General features: G+C 42.3%; 2 protein-coding genes across 2 annotated transcripts; one reads left to right on the top strand and one right to left on the bottom strand.

Moving 5' to 3' along the window:
- Window positions 1-5,109: 5,109 nt before the first annotated feature.
- On the bottom strand, window positions 5,110-5,769 carry LOC123439739 (ethylene-responsive transcription factor ERF084-like). Its single transcript, XM_045116424.1, has one exon. It carries the CDS (start codon window positions 5,767-5,769, stop codon window positions 5,215-5,217), a length of 555 nt encoding a protein of 184 aa, XP_044972359.1. The 3' UTR covers window positions 5,110-5,214.
- A 4,827-nt stretch (window positions 5,770-10,596) lies between these two features.
- Window positions 10,597-19,617, top strand: LOC123443363 (5'-nucleotidase domain-containing protein 4). The gene is made up of 17 exons (XM_045119707.1): window positions 10,597-10,998; window positions 11,212-11,309; window positions 12,271-12,390; window positions 14,311-14,400; window positions 14,483-14,598; window positions 14,673-14,772; window positions 15,467-15,538; window positions 15,611-15,658; window positions 15,733-15,810; window positions 15,907-16,026; window positions 16,141-16,246; window positions 16,911-17,074; window positions 17,414-17,548; window positions 17,849-17,979; window positions 18,276-18,338; window positions 18,424-18,502; window positions 19,126-19,617. The coding sequence occupies exons 1-17, from the start codon at window positions 10,668-10,670 to the stop codon at window positions 19,165-19,167; spliced, it is 1,893 nt and encodes a 630-aa protein (XP_044975642.1). The 5' UTR covers window positions 10,597-10,667; the 3' UTR covers window positions 19,168-19,617.
- Window positions 19,618-20,476: the final 859 nt, after the last annotated feature.

Consider the following 20,476-nt stretch of genomic DNA (forward strand, 5'->3'; position numbering starts at 1 on the left):
TGCCATGCCATAAGCTGTTTTTTCAGTAGTCGGTCTCAACGAGTTTTCTCGGACAAGCAGTTTAGGGTATTTCTCTCAAACTATAGGCACATCGCCACTTTTTAGTCAGGATTCCAACAAAGTTCAGTTTGTATGGAAACCTACTCTACTCATAGAGAAAGTTCAGTTTGAATAAAGGTTTGCAGGATCGGGAGATACATTGCCTAACTATAAATCACTGGAATGGAATGAACCGACTCCATATCCATTTATATTCAGGGCAAGCAGCCCTTGAAGTCACTGGAAGCCCACGCTAGCTGTGAAAGCAGTTAAGTAGAATAGCACGTATACTCCGGTGTAAACAGATCCTTAATCAGAATTAACACTCTCTTTAATCCTGAAAGTTTGCTTTGATAGCTTTTATTGGGACCGAGTTCAATTGGCATGTTCTTCTTTGAACGAATATTTCTAGAAATATGTATGTGTTCTTATATGGCTGCTTCGAATTGTGCAAATTGTGATGGTTTGCGTTTTGTGATCTCAGAACCTTGATGATTTATTTCATTTGATCAGCTTATGTGGAAACTATTAATTCTCACTGCTGCATTTGGCACACCTTAGCTCATTACGAAGTTGCCTCTGTTCCTTTCTGATGTCTCTTTGTCTTCCTGTTCCCCACTAATATATTCGTTGGAGAAATATTAGTGTTGAAGTCAAATGTTATTCCCAGGCATCATTGCCATATTTTTCTTTTGTACTGCTCTCTCTTGATTGTCTCTCGTCCAGGTTGTCGGTTGGGAAGAGGTGTGGTGGCGGCCAAGACGATAACAAGGGGAAGCCAAAGTCCCCTGGATGTCGTGTTCATCACATGTGCTCTCTCTCTCTCTCTCTTTATCCTAGAGGCTTTCTGTGGAAAATTAGGTTCAAAACTCAAAGGTAGATTCCAAACTACTCTTTTGGCTGTTACTGCTCTGCCCTTCAAATTCTTTTAAGAAAAATTGAAAGATAAATACAATAATGATGCATATCTAAAGTTATATTACATATTTATTCTAGCCAATTCGAAGCTTTGTCCCAAGTGCAAGCAAACTATTGAAAACATAAATACAGTATGAACTGACAGATCAACTAGCAACATGTTGATTTTTGATTCTCTGAAACTTGATCATTATAACTCTATAATAAGTCAGTATTGTTCAAGGCTTTCTGAACATGCATATTAGTACATACACATACAAGTTTGGTGTTAAGGTTCGCTGAAATATTTGTACATGGTTGACAAATTTGAGCTGGGATGTCGCCGTCTAGTTTTCGGAATATGCTTTGTTATTAGTCAGGTTCTGTTTCAGAAAAAATGTCAGTTAGGTTGGCTTTGCAATTGCTACTGCACTAGCTCAGCTTAACCTTAGCAAAATGGGGCTGCAAGGCAATTGTATTTTAAAGTTCACTATCCATCACAAAACTGAGCGTGAAATTTATGCCTCTTTCTTGTCTGCATGAGTAACTTTCTAACTCCTAACTTATCAAATTTAATGACCATTTTGTTATCCAAATCACTAATAAGGTTATGTTGTTAATACATAGATCTTTTTTACCAGTTGAAGAATCTTAACTCCGAAATTATCTGAAAACTTAAAATAGATAGCATACAAATTTTTATATTCGTGTCGGGTATACTATGAAATATCAACTATTATAATTTTTACGGATGCCTATATTTCTCCAAAGTTTCTTGCTGAACACGTAGTTTTTTCCTTGTTGACTCCATATACTATATTTCAGCCAATCTTTATAATTTTATTAGGTGTTTAAATAGCCTTGGTTATCCCAATATGTAGTAAACACTTTACGCCTATTATTGTGCGGAATATTTTTCCTTGTTGGCTCCATATACTATGCATATGTATTTTTACCTATGGTCTACGACTAAACTATCTATGTTAAACAAGGGATGTCATCTCCATAGTTGTAGGCATCCCTGAACAATTGATAATGTACTTGGGCTGGAAAAACTTTGTGACATATATGGGGATAGGGAGTTGGGGATGGAAGGATCAGTTTAGCTATTAATGACTTTTTATGCTCTTTTTGGACACAACAAGAAAAGTTGAATGTCATGTGCACATGTTGGTGTCATGCTTTTGAAGCGTTAATGCAGACTAACAGACATTTGTGTAGTAAAGCAATAAAATGGTACCGTATGTACATGTTTCTAGCATTTTTTTATTTTCATTCCCATTTGTTTATTCGGGTACTTGCTAATCTTACAAGCTATCCATTGTATATTGCCATGATGCCTTTGTTGCCTTGAGATATACACTGAGGTGATACAATGTATTATCTGCCTTTTAGGTTCTGGAAGGAATGAAATTACGATGCAATGTTGATTTGCATGTTATGCAGCTTGACCAACTTATTTGATGATGTTTAACTCCCAATTCTCTCATTCTTCCGCACCAGTTGCTAAATGAGGTTGCGTTCTCCTGTCAATTATAGGTGTAAAATACAGTCACAATATGACCAAGCAATGGAAAAAATGCTACCTTCATATAATTGTCAATCTTTTTAACTAACTATCTCATGCAATGGAGTAAATGTATTCACATCATGATGTGCACATACTCACATCGATAGCAACTTATATCGGATGGTGATGAGGATAGGGTCGGGCATGTACCTACTTGTGCGGTGGCATGGAAGGTCCCCTCCGTTTGCAATGCAAACAAAAAGGTACTATTGACTGAATTCAAAAGAACATGCACCACCCAAATCTAAGAAATCAGACCCCCAACCCCCCTTTTCCTGGCAAGGTCAATCCAACAAGCTAGTCGTTTCCCTGGCTAGGTAAGCACACGCATTGGATTGTTCTCTTGGAGGAAAGAATTCTCAAATCTACTAGATTGAGCAATATAGTTGTGGGCTTCAAAGATTAATGTTGATTAATGTTCTTGCGTTTGATACGAAATTTATCACTAGACTCACTGAACCTATGACTATCTTTCCTACTTATAAAGATTGGAGTTGGTGGTGAGTTCACATGTGGGACCATACAAATAAACAAATGCAATACCCGCATGTGGGTCTAGCAACTTTCCAAAGACATAAATAAACAAATGTTACTTCTACTAGGTGTAAGACCTATTTCAAATAAACAAATACACTTCTGTCCTAATGTGAGAATAAAATTCTTAAAAAATCACAAATTATAAATGCAAGTATGCCTTCAATTCAAAATCATAGTCTTGATTTTAGTTTCTCTTCTCAATCAATTCTTTCGGTTCCATGTCATAGCAGAAATGGGCAAACAAATTACAATTCAATGCAGCGATAGATGTTGTCCTCCTATCTAATCTTTGATCTTGTGCATTTAACTTATTCATGTCAATTCTCCTATGTTCCAAATTCAAAATGTATCTCATTATAAATCTTGTGAAGGACCTACTATGGTCGCTCGAGACTTGTTAGTGACTACAACATGATCTTCTGTTATGTTCATGTTCTCTTTTTAATCGTGGACCTTGCAACAACCGCAAGACACCATTATTTTATGATAATCACGTGAACCTTGCAACAACCGCAAGACACCATTATTTTATGATAATCACCTAAGCCAGTGGTAATTCCTTGTTTGTTATGGCTTTGTAGCAACGCATGGACATTGTGTTAGTATATTTTATCTATGGAGACATTTGATTGTCTTGGATATGTGACATACTATAAGACTATAAGATTCCTCCTAACAAGGATGAATGAGAAAAATTCATGTTGCGGTTACACGTACAACAAATGTTACTAGTAACTATCAAAATCTCTGTTTTGTCAGCAACGAGAGAGTCGACGTCGCAATGCAGGTGGTGCTGTGCGATTTATGCCCGCCGTGCGCGCCGGACCCTGCAGCGCCGGCGGGCACGGACGGCGGCCACTACGAGGAGCTGCCGGTGTCGGTGCCGCCGCACGTTTCGCAAGGGCTGAGCAAGGACGACACACCCGGGCTCGGGCCAGACCAATGGGAGGAGGGCGCGTACGCGGAGGCCGTGGAGCAGCTGCCCGCGCCGCCGCCTGAGATCACGGAGACGGGCGCCGACGGCGGATACGCGTGGCCGTGGCTACGGACGGCCTTCGCGTCGGTCTACGAGATGGTGGTGGTGGTGCCCGTGTCGTTCTGCGGCCGCCCGTGACGATCTTTCCGACGGACACGATAATAACGATACGTTTGGCCGGTTGGCCCTGCGCGTTGCGTCGGTGTGCAGGTGCTCCGCTTTGCAGCCGCGTACTTGTGTCGCGTCGTGGTTCGGTTTTCAGATGACGTCTCAATCTGATGTCGTCTCGGAGCCAGTAAGAATTTATGCTCGAAGCATCTCAACTTCTCCAGGTCCAAAGGATGCTCATACATCCTGCGACGATCGTACGGGCAACTCCAAAGGAGAACGCGCTGGCCGGACTAGACACCAGAGCACCTTGTTCGATCCAGGAGGATTTCACATCGGGAATCTGCTGGCTACATGCCGTTCTAGTTTCCACTCTTCTTTCCAGCTACTTGCACGTGGATCCAGACATTTTTTTCTTCACGTGGATCCAGACTTAGGATGAAAAGTTGCAACATTGTCGTCGAAGTTGTTTGCATACACGAAAATACACTCGTCCTTATAAATGCACGCACGTACATCTTATCTCTGAATGTACTTCCAGAGACCGAGCAGGCATATCATTTAATGCAAGTCTCTTTCATCCTTGTAAAAGCTACTCCCATGTATGCAAAGACTTAGGAGTATCGTTTTGAAAGAGATGGTATTAGATTAATGATTTTTTTACTTTTTTATGGGCCATGATTTATTTGACACTAGCATATTTAAAAATATTTTGATTAGACAATTAAAAATGAGCAAATTTCGTCTCGATAGTTACTTTTGGTCGTGTACTTTTTAAAATTTATATAGATATGGCAAGAGAAGAGGACAACATATCATAAGAGCATCTTTAGTAGATGATTTAAAATTTGGCAGTCTAAAACCGAAGATGTAAAATTTAGACTGTCAAAAAATGCGTTTTGAAGCTCAACTTCAACAGATGGTCCAAATTGATGGTTCAAAAGAGCAACTCCAATAGATGCTCCAAAATGAAGATGTAAAATTTCTTAAAACGACAAACTACTAGTCCATTCAACATAGTTCAAACATCAAATTCAACATAGTTTCATACATGAACTTCAACTACTACTTCAAACTACTAGATAAACTACTCCTCATCGTCGGAGCTGCGTAACTGCTCCCAAAACTCCTCCTTCTCCGGGTCGTCGCACCCATCCTCCTCCTCCTCCGAGAAGTATGCCCAGTCCTCCTCGAAAGAGGACTTGATGGGGATCGCCGTCGAGGGACCGGCCTCGTCCTCCTTCTTCTGCTCCGCCTCACGCTTCCAGTAGTGCTCCAGCTCGCCCTGGACGTACTCCGGATGCTCCCGAGCAAACCTCGCCATCGCCTCCTCGTCGGTCTCGCCGGCATTGACGACAACCGACGGCTTCTTCATCGTGATATCCTTCATCTTGATGCCCTGCGGCACAAGCATCTTCGCTTCCACCCGACTCTCGATCTCTGGGAAGTTGAGGTGCTCCCGAGGCCTCTCGGCACGCCACATCGCCACGTCGTAGGCACGCGTGGCCTCGTGGGTGGAGGGGTACGTGCCGATCCACCAACGCCTCCCGACATCGGAGAACTCCACTCCCCAGTTACCGGAGGGCTTCTGCCTCACGCCGAAGAAGCCTGACTTGCCCTTCGGCGTCTTCTTCAACGCCATCGGAGAGCGGTGAGAGCGGTGGAGCGGCGGCGGCGTGCGGCCGGAGCGATGACGACGGAGCCGGGCGGGGCGGAGCTGCGGGGCGGTGGCGGGTGGAGCCGGGCGGGGCGGAGCTGCGGGGCGGTGGCGGACAGAGCCGGGCGGGGCGGACGGGGCGGCGACGCACGGGGCAGGTCGGAGCTACGGCGGGCGGGGCCGGGGCCGGTCGGAATTGCGGCAGACGGATGGGGCGTGGCGGACGGGGCGGCGGCGTGCGCTGCGGCGGGCGGCGGGGCGGCGTGAAAACAGCGGCGGAGGGCGGGGCGGGGCCGATCTGATGCGGGCGGCGGCGGACGGGCGGGAGGTCGCGAGCGGGCGGGCGGGAAAGGAAATGAAGTGGCGGTTGGACGTTCGCGGGCGGTGGCTGGTTTTGGACCAGATGCATCTCGTGATGTAAATTTGCACCGCTAGGTGTTGCATTTTATATTACGAGGAGGTCGCGGTCCAATTTTTTTTACATATGAACCGTCTGTTAAAGCTGCGTTTTTGGTCTCAAACGGTTCAAAAGTTAGTTACTTTTATATTAAAACCATCTATTGAAGATGCTTTACGAAAGTCGATGTGTCCTGTAAACTAATATTGCAATCTTTTTCCTAAAAACAGCATGCCCATATTCCACCTCAACGGGCAGCTAACCACCGCAACCACATGTGAATGACTTGCCAAGGCAGCGATCCCATTTTCATGATTTGCTAACCGCTGAACTAGAGTGTACATATATAGCTGTCAGGTTCAAAGGACCGGCCATACAGTTTCTTCGCAACGGCAATTACAGACATTTTCTAATGCATTTCACACACCAAAAAAAACATGAAGTTTCATGTCATTTGGTGAGGTTTTGACCATAATAGTTGCATATTGAAATGCCGACACAAAAAAAAACTTTGGCATAGAAGCACCGACGGAGTTTAGGCAAGGTTGAATGGTCTATGGCACGCTCAGCTCTGGAGTTTCTGTTCATATTTATAGCAGCACATGGGTCATAGAATATCAGTTAGTAGAAAATCTTTATAGGCTGGACCATGTAGTAGAAAATCTTTATAGGCTGGACCATCTAGTCCGCCTATAGCTTTTTCATGCAAACTCCGCTAGTGCACACAAATATGAGATGTATATGAAAATATCGACATGCCAAAATAACACCCTCATCTCATACTTGTGTGACAAGACTCTTTTTGTGTGAAAAATCATGAAATATGCATGAAAATTTGATGTCCGTTCTTGAAATTAGATTTTATGCTTGCGTGACAAGGCTATCTTTGCAATCTTAATCTAAATTTTTTTTCATAACTACCACCGGATGCAGTTTCTCATACTATTGACCCGAAGAACAAAGGACTGCAAAAATATCAAGGTGTGGATAAACATTTTGAAAAGGTGCAATGGCCTGGTGATTGTTGAAGGACTTTTTGATACTTAATCTTTGTTCTTAATTGCTCTGAAATGATGACTCTTGAAAACCTTCTGTTTTAATTATACACAATATTGTTTGTATGTCGCCATATATAGCAAAATAAGTATGTGTTACAATCCTTTGAAAAATAGAAGTATGCACATTTATCATACATTTATTGGATGCCCATGCCCATTAACTAACTTGAGAGATAAATGTGTCAAATAAGGCGAAGTGGTTTTTATTAAGAAACTATTCTAAATCTTGGTTGATCGAGTCTGAAAAAATATTATTTATGTACTGCAAGCTGAGGAACAATTGGACATGCCATTTTTGTCACGAGATATTTAGGTGTTTGTAATGTGTAACGTAAAATAATTATATGGGCCACGCTACGCCTCGACGAACGGATAATGAGAAAACATCCGCTGTCTCATTGGCCATTGGATGTATACAGGAATGGCCATCTAATTTGATCTATGTCTACGAGCGCCACCTCCCATATGCAATAAGATCGATGTTGTAGAACAAGTCCTGCAACAGGATGCTTGTTTAAAAAAGATGAACCACTATTTTTTTTTGGAAACATGGGTTGTGTTGTAAAACGTTTTTGCAACTGAGATTTTGTTACGAATAACGAGAAAACAGCTGTTGCCTCGTTAACCATTGCATGTACACTGAAATAGTCATCCGATCTATACGTCCACGAGCATCACCTCTCTTTTGCAACAAGACCGGTGTTGCAGAACAAGTCCTGCAAGAGGATACTTGTTGCAAAATTTGTAAACCACTATTTATCTTTCGGAAACACGGTCTCTGTTACAAAAATTCTTTACAACTGAGGTCTTGTTCGGATTTTTTCTTAAAACAGTGTTTTGCTGCAAAAAAAAGTTGTTTTTACTTTTTAAAACATAGCTTATGTTATGGGAGAAAATTCTACAACATTTGTGTTGTTGCAGAAAAAATTAAGGAAAGTCATGAGGAGTCAAGAGCACATGCCACACGAGACACGTGTCGTACGAGCGAATAGGGGTTGTGTTGCAGGTTTTTTTAATCTTCATTCTTTTATAACATAGATGATGTTGCGGAAGGACTTTTACAACATGAGCTATGTTGCAGAAACTTTTTTTCCGTAAAGGATGATGTAACACAGGTCCTTCTTGAAGAATATCACCCTAGTAAGAAACGTGTTGACGGGATAAAGATAGTTGTATGTTGTGCTCCATTGGGACACACGTCATGCATGGAAAGCAATGGATGAAACGAAAAGATCCGATGGTAGATTTAGAATGTTTTACTAATTATATACATCTCTTTCCACATAGTTCATATTCATTTTCTATAATACCTTATTTTTGTCGTTTTATCATGTTACGTGCTTCCTTGAGTGGCGAGACGAAGCTTACGATACCGTCGAGACATATGTCCACTTTATGGGTGATTATGATTTATTTTTACCTTAAACTTTTCTGTTAGGTTGACCAATATCAATTTCCATGATGCCATGTTATGATATGCACTGGAGCGGGATGAGATTAATGTTGCATTTTTTTTCTTCTAGGGAAGCCTATCATGGCTCTCTTTATTGACACCCCTCAATTTCATAAGGTAGTGTGTTTGTGTTTTCTAAGATTTAAGTTTGATCATAAATTTAATAAACATAGACGACTGCGATGAAGCAAAAAATATATCATTGAAAGCCTTTTCGAATACGAATTCAATGGTATAATTTTTGCTCTGCCGTAGTCGTTCACGTTGGTTAAATTTATGATCAAACTTAAATCTTAAAGGACGTGGCCAAACTACATTATGAAATGAAGAGAGTATCAAATAATAATTACATTATTTATGAGATTAAAATTACTAGGGATTTGTTGACCCAATTATAATGTTTCTAGTTAAAAAAATAAAAAAACATAAAACATAACTAACTCTTGCATATGTTTCTCTTTGTAGGTAGGTGCTTCAGTATGAACTTATCATTTGATCTTCAAAACGCAAGTGTGCTTGGAAATCACACTAATGGATGAAAAAATGGATCATGAAGAGAAACTTTAGTGCTTGTTATAACATGCTTGAGGCATCTTTCGGCTTCCCCCATAGCAACCCATCAGCATTGTCCTTATAATTATTACAATTATTACAATAACTAGATTATGCCCAGCGCGTTGCTACGGGAAACATGATAAACATATTTATAAACAGGTGTTATAAACAAAAACTATTGTTAAAAAAATATTAGCATTGCTTTCATTTTATATTTTAAAAACAATACTCATATGAAGCATTTGACAAAAGATGCGTAAAAAATGTAACATGATCTACATATATTTTTTTTAAAGTATATACCGCTTATGTCCATAATAAAAATTAGTGAAACAATGTGTTGATTAGTGCAGATATTATAACTTATGACTACATGCATGACTTGATGTGGCATGCATGGTTACATGAGAAAAAAAAAGTATTTATGACTAAATTCATGACTTGATGATGTGGTATGATTGCATGAAAAGGAAAAATAGATAGTGGGATGCAATTATTTAAGAATAGAAGATTATCTTTATTGATGTTTTAAGGGCGATGCTCTGCGCCGGCGCGCCGGCCGAACGATTCGGCTGGGCCGCTCGATCCGCCAGCTGTAGGCGGACCGCGCAGTTAGATCTCCATGCAACAATTTTTTCTCGATGCATCAAATTTCGACGCGATGCAGCAATTTTCGTCAACGGTTGAAAAAAATTGTAGCAAAAAAAATATCTACGTGATCGTAGCAAAAAAACGAAGCTGATGGTGCGTGGTAGCAAAAGTCAAACGGCGGTTGTAGCAAATATCTACGTGAACGTGTATGCAACTTTTTAGTGAACGGTTGCAGCAAAAAATGGTGTCGGTTGTAGCAAAAATTAACACGGTTGTAGCAAAAATCAAAACGCCTGTTGTAGCAAAAATTCAACAAACTCTAATTGCAACCAACCATGAATGCAGCTTTTTGAATGAACAAAATATAACAAAATGACAAACGTTTGCATCAAAATTATACGTGGTTGCAGCAAATCTGAGCGGTCCCCGCGCGACCGGCCGAAACGATTCGACCGACGCGCTGGGTAAAAGCGTTTACATGTTGGGAAGCATGAAAAACACCTTCAGCATTGAAGAGAGCAATTCAATAACTGTTGCTGGTAAGCATGAATCTGGCGTGTTAAAAATGAATAAGAAAATGAGCGCTTTTCGGTCTTTCCATTCACCCTGTATTTGAAATTCCAGGAATTTATAATTTCTTATTACGAGAAGTTTTTGAAAAGCATTTCGAACTATTTTTCTCAATTTACACCGTGCCGGCGTCCCCACTCCCCCACTAACCTCCCCCCTCCCCCCTCCCCCCCATCCACTCCCCGAATCGCGGTCGCTCTCGTTCTCAACTCTCAACCAAAGGCAAACCAACCAGCACCCCAGCAGCGCGCGCGGGGCAATGGCGGACCCCGTCGAGCTCGTGCGCCGCCTCTGCCTCCGTTTCCCGCCGCGGCTGCCGCCTCCGCGGCGCTCCAGGGTGCCGCCGCCACAGTCGCGATGCCTCGTCAGGGCTCGCCTCCGCCTCCAGCGCTCTCCCCTGTCGCTCCGGTGCCGCGCGCTCGACGCCAGCAAGTCGTCGGCGGTCAAGGGGGAGCCGAGCGAGGAGTACGACGATGATGACGAGGAGCCGTACTTTTCCGTGACATCGTCGAGGCTGTCAGAGGTGGACTACCTCGGGGAGAGCACCAAGGGGGATTTGAACGTGCGCAGGAGGCACCTCGATGCGCTCGGTGAGCTCCGACCTCCCTAATCCTGAGCTAGTTCTCCCTCTCTGCTGAGCGGATGTCATCTTGTTGATGAAATTATTGTGGCGACACCACACGATCATATGTCGGACAAAAGCAGCAGACATGATATATTCTTTTTCGGATGGAACACACTGTAACAGTATCAGAATTATGCTAGAAATTTTCTCTAACTACTCTTAAATGTTTGAATCTCAGGTGGGAATGGAAAGTCAACATTGCATGGTCCTATAGAGGAGATAGCTTGGAAAGAAGCAAGACAAGCTGAAACGTTGCTCAGTGACCTGGGAATTGCAGTAATATTCTACTCCGTACCTCATTAGCATGATTTTCACCTTGCTGGTGTTTGGTATGCTTCTTCTATTTCTTTCACGTTATGTACTCCCTCTGTGTCAAAATAACTGTCTTAACTTTGTACTAGCTCTAGTACAAACTTATACTAAGCTTAAGACACTTATTTTGGGACGGAGGGAGTAACATTTATTCTGTAGAACTCTTACTGATGTTTCGGTCATTGTTACTTAGAACTTCCGCCTAAAATCTTCCTTTTTTTTCAAAAAATAAAAATAAAAATCTGCTTCCTGGACCTTTCATGGATTTGTTTGTGATGAAATGCAAACAGACCTTTCATGGATTTTCTCATCATTTGTGGTATCAATAATGTTAACCGAGAAAATAAAATAAGAGTATCAAGCAAGAATGATATGGAGGTAATAATATTCATAAGCCTTTAAAGGTATATGTAATGTAATGTAATAGGATTATCCATAGTGGGAAAATTATTTCATGACTGTTTTTTCTAGTGGAGAGATGATTAACAAAATCCATATGTTTCTTTACTAATTAAACGCATAGCTTATTTATTCACAAAAAAAGGTTACCTAATTGCACTTCACTTAAGAAAAATCCTATTTTCCGTCGAAGTGTCTTATTCAGAAGTTGTTTAAAATTGCCCAATATTTACTCATTTAGCTAGTAACTGCAGCAGAAACATGATAATGCCAAAAAACAAAAAAAAATCCCAAAAATGACGAATAGAAGATACTCAAGTATCGTGGTAAATGTTTAACTATAAATTCTGGACTGTGGAACAATAGATCTGTTTTGCGGTTATTCTATGACTGCTAATGCTTCATTCTGAACTTCCATTGTTTCTCTTTTTCTTTTACCAAACATATCCTGATCGAGCATCATGATGATGGAGAAATTAGTCACCCTTCCAGTGACACAAGATTGCTCTCTATTTGCTAAATGCAGGATCCTTTAACAGTAAGGAACTCTCCTCGTGGAATTTTCTGCACCAGAACACTAAATCTTCGATCTATCAGTGTCATTGGCTATGACATGGATTATACATTGATTCATTACAACGTCATGGTACTTCAACATCCATTTTCTTGATTTGCCTACTGAATGCTCTGAAAATGAGGAATGCATATGTAGAAAATATTACATATTTGATGGAATGATATGGCATGTAATTCTATAAATTATGTATGCAGGACAGTGTGAGTGGCAACTGCTAACTAATATTTATCCTATTTGTAGTTTTTTTCTTCTCTCCACATAGCCTCAAATTTTGGATTTGATTAACTAATATACCTCGCCGCCGGGCGCCTCCACTACATAAGTCCCTCCCGTCACCCCCCGTAACCCCCTCCCGTCGCCCCCTCCTGTCGTCCCCGTGGGCGACCAGGGGGTAACCCTAGCCGCCGCCGCCGGTTCTCCCTCGCTCCTCCTTCATCCTCGCCGCCGCCAGCAGCGCCGGGCGAAGCCTGGCCGGCAGGGGCGGCGGCGGGGATCCTCTCCCCTTCACGCGACATGGCTGGCGCGGGACGGCCGTTCGTGAGGAGGCGCCGGACTAGCGCGCGGTGCGGCGGCGCGGCATGTGGATCCTAGCGGCGGTGTGCGGAGCGCGTCGAGGGCTGGGGTTCGTTCTTGCGGCGAGACGTGGCGGCTGCGGGAGGGGCAAGACATGGTGGTCGCGTGCGTCGTCGAGTTCGGGTCAGATCCTTCTGGATCCGGCGCACGGACGCCGTCAGCCAGCGCAGGGTGGTGGTACTCGTCACTGTTCAGATTGGATCTTCATTGATCCAGATACCCGCGGTGTGCTTCTCTCCTGCGGTTTCCTGGCGTTGCCGGCATGGCCGCAGATGAAGCTGGTGGAGGAGATTCAGATAAGGGGAAACCCATTGGTCGGCCCTGGCCGGCCGCGCCGACGACGCTCAAGGGCGCTGTTGTTCTTCCTGGAGACGTCGGTCTACGTCTGCTCATCCACTTCCTACCTCACTGCCTCTCGGGTGAAAACCCTAACTCCGGTGGACGGCGGCGGCGTCCTTGACGTCGTGACCTTCCTGAAGGCGTCGCCTTGAGGGCTGAGTGGTGGTGGGCACTATGTGGGTCCTGGACGGTTGCTGGTGGTGGGCACTGCTTCGGGGGAAACCCTAAGATCTGACTTTCCATATCGGACGATGGCGGTACTGCGGTGTCGTTTCTCTCTTGGCAGCATCGTTTGTGGAGCAGCGCTGGATGACAGAGGCAGGAGATGGAGCGACTTCCTCTGGCCCGAAGATTTGGTGGAACTGTCAAGTCATGCCTGGCCGACAGGTGCTACGCTGAGTCATGCCTGGTTGGTAGGTGCTACGCACGACAGTTCTTCCAGAATCTTCGTGTCTGGACGAATGAGCGCAGGACGGTGGCGCTGTTTGGTGCCGTGGTGGCGTCGATCTTCTTGCACGGAGCTTTCGGTGGAGATGTCAATTCATGCGTGGCCGACAGGTGCTACACTGTGTCATGCCTGGTCGGCAGGTGCTACACACGGCAGATCTTCCAGAATCTTCGCGTCTGGACTGACGAGCCGTGGTGGCGTCGACGGATGGACGGACTGGCAAGGATGATACAGATCTTTCTCCTGAAGATGGGTCAGCGGCCTGATGATGATGGCGGCGTCTAAAATGTGTGCATGTGGTGTACGCTTTAGGTCTGCTGCACCGGCTATCGATTCCGATACGTTATGTGGATGGATCGGTGACGGCACCGGTTTTAGATATGGGGAGTGAGAGCACTCCACATTATCGAGTTTCGTAGGTGTGAGTGGTGGCTTCGGATGGTTTGATGTATGTTCTTGTTAGACCTATGTTGAATAATTAATAAAGATGGCCGTGTGCATCGATTGATGCAGAGGCCGGGGGTTTGAACCTCCTTTTCCAAAAAAAAGTGAATATTCTTTTTGTTTTCCACTATAGTTATCATGGTAAAAATTGTATGAAGTAATGACGTCTTGTGAAATCTGTATAGGCCTGGGAAGGGCGGGCATATGATTATGGGATGGCCAACCTGAAGAGCATGGGTTTTCTAGTAGATGACCTTGAATTTGATCCTGACCTGGTAAGTGTACCCGTGTGTACTTCATCATAATTCCTGAAAAGGCATACATAACCCTTATAGTGACATGACTACTCTTCCACAGGTTATTAGGGGTCTTATTATGGATAAAGTAAAAGGAAACTTGGTAAAAGCTGACCGTTTTGGGTACATCAAGAGGGTCATGCATGGTACCCAAATGTTGCCCACTCGTGCTGTGAGGTAGACATAGATGAGTTTTTTCTGTCAATTTTGTTGCTGCCGGAGAATTATAACTTTTATTAATGCTTGTGTAGTGAAATATATGGACGAGAGTTGGTGGACCTGCGGAAAGAAGATACGTGGGAGTTCCTCAATACCCTTTTCTCTGTTTCAGAAGCTGTCATGTTCATGCAGGTCACTTAACTGTTCCTTAATCTGTTAACTATCTTGTGTGATGCCACTTGATATCTAGTTATTCATTTAAATAAACAGCTATCATTCACATTTACTTATGCTACTGTCGTCAGTTGATTTCTCTCAAATATAGGTCATTTCATTAAGCAGAATATTTGTCAATATCAGTAAAAGACTTGGTAAGAACCACAAAGGTGGTTTAAAAGCAGGGGAAAATAGGATGCCAAGTCCTAGCTTGACGAAAGTTCTTCTTGCTATTTTAATGTTCTCTTCCCTTTCATCAATGGAAATGTCTCCTTGTCTTCCGGGGCGTGGAGTATGACATGTGTTACATTTTAGATACCAGGTTATTATTCTTTTCGGTAGTAGTGGGATTTGTAGCAGTAATGAAAGGGGCTACTTGGTATTTAGTTTGCAGTGGGCATTTGATTAAGCATTTCCTTAAAGAAGCTCATCCAGCTTACTGTGTGTTCACCAATTGGACATCATTTACCCCAAAGACATACATTAATATGATTAGTCCTGCTTTAATTCATTCAGGAAATAGTTGCTGTGCTTTTAAGGCAAACACATAAATTTATAACAGGGTGATAACCTTGAACTTATCATGATAAATATTTTCTCAAGTTTAAATTGAATGATTTTTTTTAATCATTTTATGGACATGAGTCACATGTCATTCTTATTGTTTCAGATGGTTGACAAGTTGGATCAGGGGTTGGTGCCTGCTGAACTTGGGCCACTGGATTACAAAGGGCTGTACAATGTAAGAGCATTGCTGCTTCTTTTACATGACCGCGTTTGTTGTGCCATAACATTCGGAGTATGTTGGTTTCAGGCTGTTTCCAAAGCACTCTTTCGAGCACATGTAGAAGGTCAACTCAAGGTAACCTTTTGTCCTTGTATATTTACTTACGACTGATACTGGTCTTAAAATTTCTTTAGCTGGTTGAAATGTAGAGCGAAATAATGGCTGAGCCCGAGCGATTTGTAGAGCCTGATCCAGAACTGCCTCTAGCTCTTCTAGATCAAAAAGAGGTTAACACATTGTCACCTTAACAGCCCGTGATCCATTTTTTAGAGCCATTGTACTACTATACTGAATGACTGATTTCCCCTTTTCCAACTTATCAGGCTGGAAAGAGGTTACTTCTTATTACTAACTCAGATTACCACTATACAAACAAAATGATGAATCATGCATTCAATCGCTTTCTTCCTAATGATATGGGATGGAGAGATCTATTTGAAATGGTGAGTATTTATGTCCCCTCTATGTTGATAACACCGAAGGTAACTGTGTTTCAGTCTTTGCTTATCATCATACGCGAAACTTCATGAAGATTAGTCGATTCTTTATTAATGTAGGTTATAGTCTCCGCAAGGAAACCAGAGTTTTTCCAAATTTCGCATCCCTTGTATCAAGTTGTCACTGACGATGGATTATTGCGTCCCTGTTTTAAAGCAAATTCAGGTGAAAATCTCGACATTGTTACTGCCATAATCTAACTTCTATGGTTCTATAGAATCTCTACTACTTGTTCTGTTCTTTTTGCACTGTATGAACCACATTCAAATTTCAGACTGCCAGTATGTATGGTAATTTGATTTGGAAGTCCAATTTTTTTTAAATAAAATAAAATATTGAAAAATATATTATATAAGTATTTGTAGACATATTTCAGTTTGACTAAGAAATAAATACCTGTAAACAGAAGATAACACTTCACGATAGGATAGGAATAAAAAAAATATGCATACAATTTATAGAAGCTCTAATGTATGAATTTATATGATCTAAATGCACACCGACCATTTTATAGCCACCAAGACAAACTGCATGTGCCAGCAATTGCATAAGAGGCATGTGCATGTATTTGTCTTGGTATTATAACACGAGTCGTGAGGTTTGCTTCACGACACCCTTTTGCAAAATAATTATGGATCTTAAAGATGACTCGCAGTTTTGGTTTCAATGTTCATGCACAGATGATTTATGCTTATGTTGCTAGATCATGTAACTTTAATGTCTAGTTTCTTTTTCTGTGCATGTGTCTGTTTCTTATGTACTGGCTTGACCAGGATTTTATTTTTTGTGTGTGACTGACTTATTCTTCTTCTCTTAATTGGGTATTTAGGTGGCCTGTACTCTGGTGGTTGTGCTCAGATGGTTGAGAAGTCACTAGATATTCATGGAGATGAAATATTATATGTGGGGGACCATATTTTTACAGATGTCAGCCAATCAAAGGTTCATTTACGATGGAGGACAGCATTAATATGCCGTGAACTGGAAGATGAGGTTAGGGTGCTTACTTTTCTCACCAATTTATAGTAAACCGAGTTCTAAATAGCATTTAAGTACTGCTGTATATCACATTCTAGGTATAGGAATAGGAGGTAAAAAGCCTTTTCTCGAAAGTTTACTAGTTCTATCACCAGTAGCTTCCCTGTATTGCATTTTATTTCTGAACTCATTTTACCATATTTTTCTTGCTGATTTGAAATATTTTGCATCTATTGATCCTGAATTCTCTGAAATAGAACCCAGAAAAGGATTACATTTTTAATTTTGGTGCCATGTTGCTGATAAAAGTATTACTTTTTTCTAGCTACCAATTTCCCCCCTCCTGTATTGCAGTTTGACGCACTAATCCAAAGCCATGGTCAGAAAGAAAAGCTTGTCACGCTCATACAGCAAAAGGAAATTGTCGGAGACCTTTTCAACCAACTTCGCCTGGCTCTTCAGAGACGCATAAATTCACGTCCTGCACAGGTATTAGGGTGAAGAAATGCCTTTGTAAGATTTAATATGTTCAATTTCTCTCCCTCGGGTAACTTAAGATTTTACCAGCTAGCAACACAATTTCAGCAATGCACTGAACACTGACCAGAATAGAAACTATATACAACTTAAGCCAACAGAAAAGATAGTCTCGTGATTTCGTTTCTGTTTGCAGACTCTGAGAATTTTTGTTAAGGCTTAATATGCTGATTTTGTTTGTTTGCAGGCTCTGACGATTTTATTGAGTTGCTAATATACTTGCACTAATATGTTGATTTCACTCTTTTCCAGACGCTTGCTGCAACTTGTATGAATGACCAGGAGCTTACAGAAAGTATGCAAAAGTTGCTCATTGTTATGCAGAGATTGGATGAAAAGATCGTGCCATTGCTGGAATCAGATGGAGAACTTTTCAATAAAAGGTATAACAATCACTACTGCCAAGTTCCTATGAGCATATTTTATGTCAGAAGTACTTCAAATGTGCCGTTTCCAGCATATCTTCCACATCAAATGTGTTCCTTGCAGAAGAAATGACTGTTAAGTTCGATTGCTGTAAACTTTCAGGGCATAACTGTTATTTTGCTTCTTAGTTCTAATGTCTACAATTCCCGTCACTCTGGAACCAATGTCCTATGTGGTTCATATATCTCCTGGTTCATTGCATTCGATCTAATTGTAGTAAGATAAACTAAGCAAATGTTATTTCCTCTTTAAGATGGGGTTGGCTGTCACGTGCTGGCCTATGGGACAAGAGTCATCTAACCAGGCAAATTGAGAAGTGAGTGGTTCTGTTTTCGTAGCGATGCATATTTCACAGACCCCTGACTTATTTGTGTAAATGCAACTATTTTTCTGTGTTATAGATATGCTGATATATACACATCAAGGGTCTCAAACTTTCTACACTATACTCCATTCATGTATTTCCGATCACAAGAACAGGTAAATGCACAGATCTATATAATCTTGTGCCTGTTACCTTCTGTCATTTTGCATTGTACTTGTGTTTATTAGCTGAACCTTTAGGTGGCAATTCTTCGCTACAATTACTGAAGACACGTTATAGCATAAACAGGGTGATAGCAACCATTCCTGCAAATGTCTCAGAATATGTACAAAACAATATTAGATATGGTTTTAGAAAAAAAAATCTGTTGGTTCGCCTAGTGAAGTGATTTTCTTTTTCACTTGTAAGTAGTTCTCCTTTTGCTGCTAGCTGGGCTCACCTCATCACCTTCAAGAGAGTTTTATCATATGTCTACTTGACACGTGAAATCACCAATGTAGCAATACATTGAAAAGTACTCCAGTTCATTCAAAAGATGAGGAAAATCACCATGATAGCTGGTACAGTGTTACAGATTCTATTTTAAATAGTAAAAGAACATCAACATGAGCATGCTATTTGTATATGCTACCAAATGTTTGGCCTCTACTTAAATTTGTTAAAAAAAACTAGAATAGATGTCACGTCGACATTGCCTGCATCGATGAATTACTCTGTCGCATCCACAATTGTTCATTGTTTCGCTATATTTGTTGCTAATACTTTACACACCTCTTAGACGCTTGCACACGATGTCCATTCTTATTCTCGCGGTCAATAATATTGGTGCCAACGGGCTCCCTCTATGTGAGTCACGCGTGGAGACGAAGTGATGGAAAGAAGAAGAATTGCAAGGGAACTGATCATGACTGTGTGGCCGTAGTTGCTGGGCTGCAACAAGCTCCTGGATACAGTGCAAGCTCTGCTGATTTAGGAGATGTTGCCACGTGTAAGTAATTTTTATGGCCTCGTGCATGTATAGGTAAAGCCATTAGCTAGTTGTAAGTTTTTACACGATTAGATTCCTACAGTAGGCGATGACCGTAGTCGTTTGTTTTGGTTTAGTTTTATTTGGTTGGGAATAAGAATGATGACCAGTGTGATTTTTAGCGGATCATGTGAAGTGTTACAGTGGAGATCCGGCAAATTATGCAACATATTTTGTGCAAAACATATGTATAAAGACGATTGAATCTCTATTCATGGATGAAATATTTATTTCTCGTTGCAAGCCTATGTTTTCCATGCCACCGGGACATCTTAGAAGTTCTTGGAACATGCTGTTTTCCTCAGAGTATTTGTGTGATTGTTCTGTTTTCAGTAAAATCTTACTGAATTCAGGCGTTTCAAATTCGTCGTATATAGCAGCATTTTCCCACCGCTCGGCAGTAGTTGTCTCAAAAAAATAAAGGAGCATTTTCCCTACAATTTTGTGCTTACAGCGGTTAGAGCATCTACAGCCGTACCCCTCAAAACCATCTTCAAATACCTGGGCAGGCCGTCCGGTCATTGCACGGTCATAAAAATTTGACCCAGATAAAACGCGCGAGATGACCGGTAGCCCCCATTTCAAACCCAAATATGGGGCGGATCTGGGAGCCCGGGCACACCCGTGCTGGCCTGCATCTACCCCACATATATTCATCTCCATCCGCTTGCCAGACCAAACCCTAACCACTTCACTCCACTCCTATCTGCTACCCAAGCTCACCTCCGACATGACGGGCAGCGGATCTGAGTCCATCACCTCCAGATCCGTCGACCACGAGCTCGTCCCACGCGGCCCTGAGGAGGAGATGGCCGTCCGGCTTGCGCTCCGCCGCTCCCGGAAGGCGGCCGCATGACGGCAGCGCTCGGACTCGCAACGTCAGGAATCCATTGCATCTGCACAACCGATGGTTGGATCCGGCGTTCCTGCCTCACCGGAGGCGGTGCGGTCCGTCTGGCGTCCGAACGCCGTGGCGGAAGCGCAACCCCTCCGTTGGCGCGCCGAGCACGGAGCATGGCCGACCTCGGACGATGTCATGGCACGACGTGCCGTCGGGCGAGGTAGCGAGCACGGGATGCGGCGGAGGCCCTCGTGACGAAGG

Source organism: Hordeum vulgare, chromosome 3H, assembly GCF_904849725.1.
Source record: "Hordeum vulgare subsp. vulgare chromosome 3H, MorexV3_pseudomolecules_assembly, whole genome shotgun sequence".
NCBI lineage: Eukaryota > Viridiplantae > Streptophyta > Magnoliopsida > Poales > Poaceae > Hordeum > Hordeum vulgare.